This window comes from Sinocyclocheilus anshuiensis, unplaced genomic scaffold, assembly GCF_001515605.1.
Source record: "Sinocyclocheilus anshuiensis isolate Anshui unplaced genomic scaffold, SAMN03320099.WGS_v1.1 scaffold126, whole genome shotgun sequence".
NCBI lineage: Eukaryota > Metazoa > Chordata > Actinopteri > Cypriniformes > Cyprinidae > Sinocyclocheilus > Sinocyclocheilus anshuiensis.
The window spans coordinates 208874-216531 of record NW_015546026.1 but is presented as its reverse complement, the minus strand read 5'-3'; the positions used below and the strand labels follow the sequence as shown (position 1 = coordinate 216531).

The 7658-nt window shown below is 37.0% G+C and overlaps 2 protein-coding genes across 5 annotated transcripts in view; both read left to right on the top strand.

Moving 5' to 3' along the window:
• The first annotated feature begins 1507 nt into the window (after nucleotides 1–1507).
• Nucleotides 1508–3350, top strand: rps20 (ribosomal protein S20). The gene is made up of 4 exons (XM_016499743.1): nucleotides 1508–1632; nucleotides 2556–2655; nucleotides 2837–2910; nucleotides 3103–3350. Exons 1-4 carry the CDS (start codon nucleotides 1630–1632, stop codon nucleotides 3283–3285), a joined length of 360 nt encoding a protein of 119 aa, XP_016355229.1. The 5' UTR covers nucleotides 1508–1629; the 3' UTR covers nucleotides 3286–3350.
• Nucleotides 3351–4183: 833 nt separating this feature from the next.
• LOC107698666 (kinesin-like protein KIF20A) overlaps nucleotides 4184–7658 on the top strand; it is a 6220-nt gene continuing 2745 nt past the window's right edge. For 3 of the 4 annotated variants that reach the window (XM_016499740.1, XM_016499738.1, XM_016499741.1), the window contains exons 1-11: nucleotides 4184–4441; nucleotides 4556–4651; nucleotides 4742–4861; nucleotides 4955–5093; nucleotides 5194–5378; nucleotides 5729–5819; nucleotides 5903–6076; nucleotides 6162–6273; nucleotides 7060–7119; nucleotides 7191–7337; nucleotides 7421–7586. In XM_016499740.1, the coding sequence (XP_016355226.1) occupies nucleotides 4319–4441; nucleotides 4556–4651; nucleotides 4742–4861; nucleotides 4955–5093; nucleotides 5194–5378; nucleotides 5729–5819; nucleotides 5903–6076; nucleotides 6162–6273; nucleotides 7060–7119; nucleotides 7191–7337; nucleotides 7421–7586 (1413 nt within the window). In that variant the 5' untranslated portion in view covers nucleotides 4184–4318. The remainder of the gene's footprint in view (nucleotides 4442–4555; nucleotides 4652–4741; nucleotides 4862–4954; nucleotides 5094–5193; nucleotides 5379–5728; nucleotides 5820–5902; nucleotides 6077–6161; nucleotides 6274–7059; nucleotides 7120–7190; nucleotides 7338–7420; nucleotides 7587–7658) is intronic. The other variant, XM_016499737.1, reaches the window with a different exon arrangement.

The window sequence follows — 7658 nt, the reverse complement described above, 5'->3', positions numbered from 1 at the left end:
GAGAGAGAGAGAGAGAGAGAGAGAGAGAGAGAGTGTGTGTGTGTGTGTGTGTGTCATAGGTTAGGGGTTACGTGAGCCATATTGTTAATGTGTTTGTAATATGGTGCATATGACACAAACCATTTAGAGGATGGACGACACCACAGCATGGGGAAGGCCGTGGATGTACTGACCTATGATCCAAGACAGATGATATGGATATAGATGAAAAGGACAGACAGCATTCCAGCCATAATTATGTGTGTCATTCGGTTCTTTTTGTTTTAATGTTAATGGCCTGCTATTGCTAATCATGTATATTTTACTTTTAATGTATTTTACAAACTACTGTTGTACATGTATAGCCTAAGACAGACAGAATCCTATATATCTATGTGTATGAATGTGTGTTATGCATTTGTCTCCATCATGAGAGCCTGCTGCCACAGCTGACAATTAATTTGTCTCCTACTGATAACATCATCCAAAGAGAAAGTTATTTATTCACTGACTAGCTGAGTCAGGTGTGTGTTAAGGAAGGCAGGCTGTTGGCAGTTGTGCATGTTTCTGATAAAAAGTGCGTGTTTATGTGTATGTTCAGACGACCTTTGCTGCTATGTGAGGAGAGGAGAGATTTGGTCCAGTGTTAATACTGTCCACCGTAATGAGCGATCAATAAACACAAGAAAGACTCACTCTTACAAGGTGTTTGTGTAAATGCACACGCACACACACTGGTTTCCATTTTTACTGGGACATTCAATAAACGTAATGATTTTTATACTTTACAATCTGTATTTTCTACTCCTTTACCCTAACCCTATCCCTAAACATATCTCTCACATGAAACATTTTTATGTTTTCAAAAAACAATCAGTATGATAAATACGCTTCCTCATGGGGACCAAACAAATGTCTCCACAAAGTCTAAATTTACTGGTATTACTGTAATTGTGGGGATATTTGGTGCTGTAATGTAGGGAACCAGGACATACTCTCACATTTTTTTCAAACCCTTTACAGGACATACTTCTCACATTTTTACGTTGCTTAAAACAAAACAAACGAAAAAATGTACACACTGTGCCCCATAATGAAAAAAACAACAACAGTTGTATGATAACTGTGATAACTTTGCAAATAAATAAAAAAAAAATTAACATAAGCAAGTAATTAGCAAAGATTTTCGCATCATACCCAAAAAGTCCCAACGAAGTACCGAGTTATATAATTTTAAAAATATATTGTGGAAATCTCTTATTATGTAGGCATTGTTCCTATAATTCAATTGTAATGATCAATTTAACGCATCATGGTTGTTTGTTTTATGAATGATTTTTAAAAATTCAGTTTCATTTAATTTGCAACATTTATTATATTTAATAAATCCATGTTCATTTTTTATTCGTTGTATTTGACATTATTCTCAGCGATAGGCAAAAATCCAGCAAAATGCTTTTTGTTCCGGCGGAAATGTTGACGCCATGTTGTTGTCACACAGTACCCGGATGCATCATATAAATGAACGCGCAGGCCTTCAAGCCTTCCTTTCTTGAAGAACCGGAGTGAGTTCGTGTGGTGTGTTTCCTGACTCACCGCTGTTCGCTTCTCAACTGTTTCCACGAATAAGTCGGTCAGGAATTAGTAACCATGGTAATTTAAAGTTTTACTAATACTGTATTAACACAGAGAAGCAGTCTTTGTTGTCTTCTGTGTCTGTATTTAGGTGTTAAGCAGCTCGTGTACACACGTGCCGCACAGTGTTTCTGAATTGTCCCGACGTTGAGCTAATCCATGATTTGTAGGCTTGGAGTTCGAGCAATTTGCGATCATGAGTGCTTATGATCTTCTGTTGATAAATTATGACACCGTTTACTTTGTGTGTTATATTTTGTAAAATAGTGTATATGGTTGTAAGTGTACACATTTTATCTTCCATCTTTTTGAATGAGCAGTTGTGAGTAGTAAAGCTAAAAAATAAATAAAAATTGATTCACTAGAACCCGCATTCCTGTATTCAAGGTTATAAAATGGAGGTGGTTGTGTAGTCACATTAATAACAGCATTGCCGGAGTTTTTTTTTTTTTTTAACGGAAGTAGAGCATAGACGATTCATAGCAAGAGTTGCGTATTTCTGGCTTGTTTATAATATTTTATGTGAACGATGTTTTGCCGACGTCCTCACTAGGAGGAAAGTCTAAACATTTGACATTCAGTATAAAGATTTTGCAAATTTAGTGATTTGCCCTGCATTTTATATTAATTGATATATTTGTTATAGAATCCAATTTCAATGCATGTATTGTGTACTGAGTGTTTGAGACTTGCAGTTAAATGTGTGCCCCAGACCGTTTAAGTAAAATAATGTTATACAAGATTTATTTTTAAATTTGTATGGGTTTGTTCTGATACCCTCTGCTGATACCCTGACCTGTTTAAGTTTAGTGGGTATGTCAGCCCTCTGGGTTATAACATAAATGTAATTTAGGGGGAAAAAAAGCAAGTATTTAGTGAGTATCAGAGTTGCATTGTTTGCACCGTTTAAGAAGTTTATTAACAGCATGTATGCTTTGCAGGCATTCAAAGACACTGGTAAGGCTCCTGTTGAGGCCGAGGTGGCAATTCACCGTATCCGCATCACTCTGACCAGCCGCAATGTCAAATCTCTGGAAAAAGGTGTGTTTGCGGCCCTGGTGCTCTGGTGGTACTAAATTGATGGCAGTGAGGATAATAATATATGAATGACATAAACATGAGCTATATTATACGCTATTCTGAGCCTTTTTTCACACAATTCTGATTTGTGTGTCTGAATAGGTCAGGCATGTTGTCATTTAAACACTTTTTTTCTCTTTAGTGTGTGCTGATTTGATCCGAGGTGCCAAGGAGAAGAGTCTGAAGGTGAAGGGTCCTGTGCGTATGCCCACCAAAGTGAGTACCAGTTTTGATTTTTGTCTTGATCTCATATCTAAGCTAATGGAAATTTCAAAGGACTTCAATTAAATACTCATATCATTCACAGACAGATGTTTGCCAAGAGAATGTCCCAGTTTTTAAGACGCTTATCAGGCTGTCATTCTAAATTTGGTTATTTTTTTCTTATTCTCTCTCCCTATCAATAAGACTCTTCGTATCACTACTCGCAAGACGCCATGTGGTGAAGGTTCCAAGACCTGGGACAGATTCCAGATGCGGATTCACAAGCGCCTCATTGATCTTCACAGTCCATCTGAGATCGTCAAGCAGATCACCAGCATCAGCATTGAGCCTGGTGTTGAGGTGGAGGTCACCATTGCAGATGCATAATTGCTGTCATCCCAATTAATCAGCTGTGTGTTTGCTCTCAGCTCAATAAAATTGAGATTTTTGGATTTCTGTCTGTTTTGTTTTTTGTTTTTTTTACCCCCCACTGACCTCGGACTGGTTAGGTCTCCCATAAAATTAATTTCTTGTCAACTTACGTTGCTAGAAGCCTGTATGCATTTATTTAATTGTGTGGAGCATAGTGAAGTTTAAAAAGGGCAGTCAGTGCATTTCAATATTGTTTGGAATACAACATTCTTAAATGTTGTCTCTTGTGATCTGCAGAAGAAAAAAAGCATACAGGTTTGCAACTACATGATGGTGTGTCAGAAGAATGAGTACTCTGAAACGTGAGGATATGTGAAGTTAAATTACTACAGATCTTTTGCAGTGCCATTGCTAAAGTAAAAAAAAAAAAAATCTGAGGTCTTTGTCATTAATAGACAAGTATTTTTACTGAAATGTGCGTGGCTTATTCACATGAACTGGAAAAGTTAAATGTTTATTGAAATTGGTAAGCAATAATTAAATATTTAAATTAAATAAGCCCCTCACAGCAACTGAAATGTGAATGTATACAGAATTTATATTTTATGTTTAGGCAACAATATGGTCTTGATGTTGAATGAATATATATATATATATATATATGTCTTGTATTGGTCAGGACTAATTAAAAAATAAAACAGGCGAAGAACAAGATGTCTTCCCAAATTGCACCTGTAATTTCTTGATTGTACCACAATGAATATACATCATATACAATTTACAGGTGTGCTGAATGTCTTTTTAGGACCTGATCGTTAAGTACTGATTGGTGAGCAGGTGTGACAAATGCATTTTGGGTAAGCTCTTGTCTTGCCCGTGTTATCAAAGCAATTTTAGGTAATTGTTTAAAATCATTTCAGTTGTTGGGAGTTTTATCAGTTTGCTTTTGGTGTCTTATCTAAATCTCTCACCCATGTTAATGTCAAGTTGAAGACTTTTAAGATTTAACTCATTATTTTAAGCACATAGCTTTTATTATCATATAATCATGACAACAGTTATTGACGTGACGAATGAGGACACGGTGTTAGTGGCTATGGAGTCAACTGCTTGTGAACCTCATAATGCAGCTCTACCTGAACTTTCTGGAGTTTCTTCCATAACATCACAGGTCATAAGATTGCAAGTACTAATGTTGTCATGAACTCTTTAATAACATATTATATTGTTTTACGTATATAGTATAGTACTTTTGTGTGGTGTTTGCCGTCTTTGCTATGTGCAGAGTGAGACTGCTGAAATCTCTGAAAAACAACAACTTCGAGTTTACTTGAAGGTGCGCCCTTTCAGTGAAGAGGAACTCCGAAGCAATGAAGATCAGGTGTTGTAGAACTTGGTGTAATGCTAATCAAGTTTTGTGTTTGCTTTAGGAAGTGTTGGACTTCTATGAACATATTTTTTTTTCTTCCAGGGTTGTGTTGTATTGGAAGACTCTGAGACCATTGCCCTTCATGCTCCTAAAGGATCTGCCACCATGAAAAGCAGCGAGAAAGGAATTGGTCAACAGGTTTATAAATTTAGCTTTACCCAGGTACAATACTATTTTAAAAACCCAGAATTTGGATGAATCTTGATTCTACAGGTAGTGACTTTTTATTATTATTATTTTTTTAATTAAATGCAGATATTTGGACCAACATGCACTCAGGCAGAGTTTTTTGAAGGCACAATCAGTTCACAGGTGCATGACTTCATTCATGGGAAAAATGCATTGGTGTTCAGTTACGGTGTGACCAATGCTGGAAAAACATACACTGTACAAGGTGAACTTAACACAGACATTCACACAGTATATGCATCCTATGATGTATCTTCTGTTGTTGAATGTTTGTAATTGTTACTTGTGAAATTGTCTGTTTTAAGGTTCTCAGAAAGAACCTGGCATTTTGCCACGTGCTTTAGAGGTTGTGTTTAAGCACATTGCTGGCCGCCAGTATGAGCATATGGACTTAAAGCCATATTTGAGCTCAGATGTGCAACAATTGGACTCTGAGCAGCTAAAAGTAGAGAAGAATGCCAAGGCAGCACTATTCAGTTTGCTCAAAGAGGTAAGAATGGTCTGCAAATGACATTTTAAGTTTTGGCTTCAATCAGGGGTGTCAAACTCCTTTCCTGGAGGGCCGCAGCCCTGCAGAGGTTTGTTCCAACCCTGTTCCAACACTCATACCATGTAGTTTTCAAAAAGGACCTGATTATCTGGATCAGGTGTTTAGAATTGGAGCTAAACTCTGCAGGGATGTGGCCCTCCAGGAGCTGAGTTTGACACCCCTGGCTTAAATAGTCATACTTTGATATAGCTGCCTGCCGTTTGCTGAAAACATTCCAGTGCTTATTTTTTATTTTTAAGTTGTGTACTGCTTCTGAAAGTCAGTTAAATCTTGTATATCTCTCTTCTCAGGAGCCTGAACCCACAAAATCCAGTAGAAATAGGAGCTCAACGTCCTCAGTCAGTAGTTTGTCATTTTCCAGCGTTTCATACGACCACACAGGTAATAAGCATTATGATCACTAAAATGTGTGAAAAATACCACGTGTAAGGACCTGGTTTCAGCTTTCTGCCTATGTCTTTCAGCCGACAGTGATGGGATGGTTGAAGGGCAATGTCTGTACTCTGTTTGGGTGGCGTTTTATGAAATCTACAATGAGCATGTGTATGACCTGCTTCAGCTAGCCCACACCAGCAAAACCAAAAGACGTCTTGCACTACGGGTTTGTGATGACAGCACGGGGAGCTCTTACATTAGAGGTATAGTTTCTTCATTAAAATAAGCAAATGAGATTGTTTATTCGCTTTAATGCTTTTTTTGTAAAGGTAGTTGGTGTCTTTTTAGATTTAAGATGGGTTAATGTGCAGAATGCAGAGGAGGCTAATAAGATCCTACGTGTTGGCAATAAGAACCGCAGTGCAGCAGCAACCAAGATGAACCAGTCATCCAGCAGAAGGTCATCTATCATCTGTTTACCCATTTTAAAAAACAGCTTTTTGTGTATTCCAAGTATAAAGGTGCTTAATTTCACACTTTTAAATTAAATGTTCCCTCTTGGTGGAATGACCTGCCCAACTCAATCTGAGCAGCTGAATCTTTAGCTATCTTCAAGAATCAGCTTAAAACGCATAGCTTCCATCTTTATTTGACCCTCTAACTCTAGCACTCTCTATTCTAATTGTTAAAAAATAAAATAAAGACTTGGACTTGCACTCTAATTTACTAACTGCTTGTTTTCTTTTATCACTAGCTTCTCTATTCTTTTTGTTTTCTATTTATTTTTATTTATACAATTAACAAACAAAAAAGGCCTCTAACACTAGCCTGCTCTGTTCTTTTTCTATTGTTTTCTTTTTATTATACAATAAAAAAAAATCCTTGCTACGTGTACTATGTTAAGCTAACCGAGACTTGTTATAGCACTTAGTATCGTTGCTCTTTTGTTGATTTTGATTGCTTCCATAGTCCTCATTTGTAAGTCGCTTTGGATAAAAGTGTCTGCTAAATGACTTAATGTAAATTTAATACAGTGTATATACGTTGCAGTTTAGGGCAGCCTGTAAATTTTTAAAGCAAATTAAATTGCCACCATAGTCCTCATTTGTAAGTCGCTTTGGATAAAAGTGTCTGCTAAATGACTTAATGTAAATTTAATAGTGTATATACGTTGCAGTTTAGGGCAGCCTGTAAATTTTTAAAGCAAATTAAATTGCCAAAAAAAAACACTTTGGTCTGTTTGCAGTCATAGCATCTTCACCATCAAACTGATACGCATGGGAGGAGATGTTCAGGGACTGTCAGAGTAAGTGAAATGCATATGTTTTGAAACGCATGTGATTTTGAAAGTGTAACACCTCTCTTTTCTTGCATAAGTCTCTCACTTTGTGACTTAGCCGGCTCTGAAAGGTGTAACAAAACCAAAACATTTGGAGAGCGTCTGAAAGAAGCTGGTAATATAAACAATTCACTGCTGATTCTAGGCAAGTGTATTGCAGCACTCCGGAATAACCAAGGTTGCAGGTACATGCAAATACTAACTAGACGGTTAAGAGTGTCTGGTATATGTGCTGTTTTCAAAATGGTGTTCCTGTTTGCTTCTCTAGGATGAAGATGAGTTACATCCCATTTCGAGAAAGCAAATTGACAAGGCTCTTTCAGGGAATGTTTTGTGGGCGTGGCAGGGCTTCCATGATTGTGAATATTAATGAGTGTGCCTCAACTTACGATGAGACCCTCCATGTGATGAAGTTCTCTGCTGTTGCCAGACAGGTTTGTGAGGGTTGTGTGTGGGCTTTTTTTTTTTTTTTTTTTTTTTTTTTTTTTTTTTTTTTTTTATTGTGA

What these genes read in the sequence shown, in the direction of transcription:
- rps20 (XM_016499743.1), top strand. An exon ending in TGTCAAATCTCTGGAAAAAG is followed by an intron (nt 2,656 to 2,836) that starts GTGTGTTTGCGG and finishes TTTTCTCTTTAG; the next exon opens with TGTGTGCTGATTTGATCCGA. An exon ending in CTGTGCGTATGCCCACCAAA is followed by an intron (nt 2,911 to 3,102) that starts GTGAGTACCAGT and finishes CCTATCAATAAG; the next exon opens with ACTCTTCGTATCACTACTCG.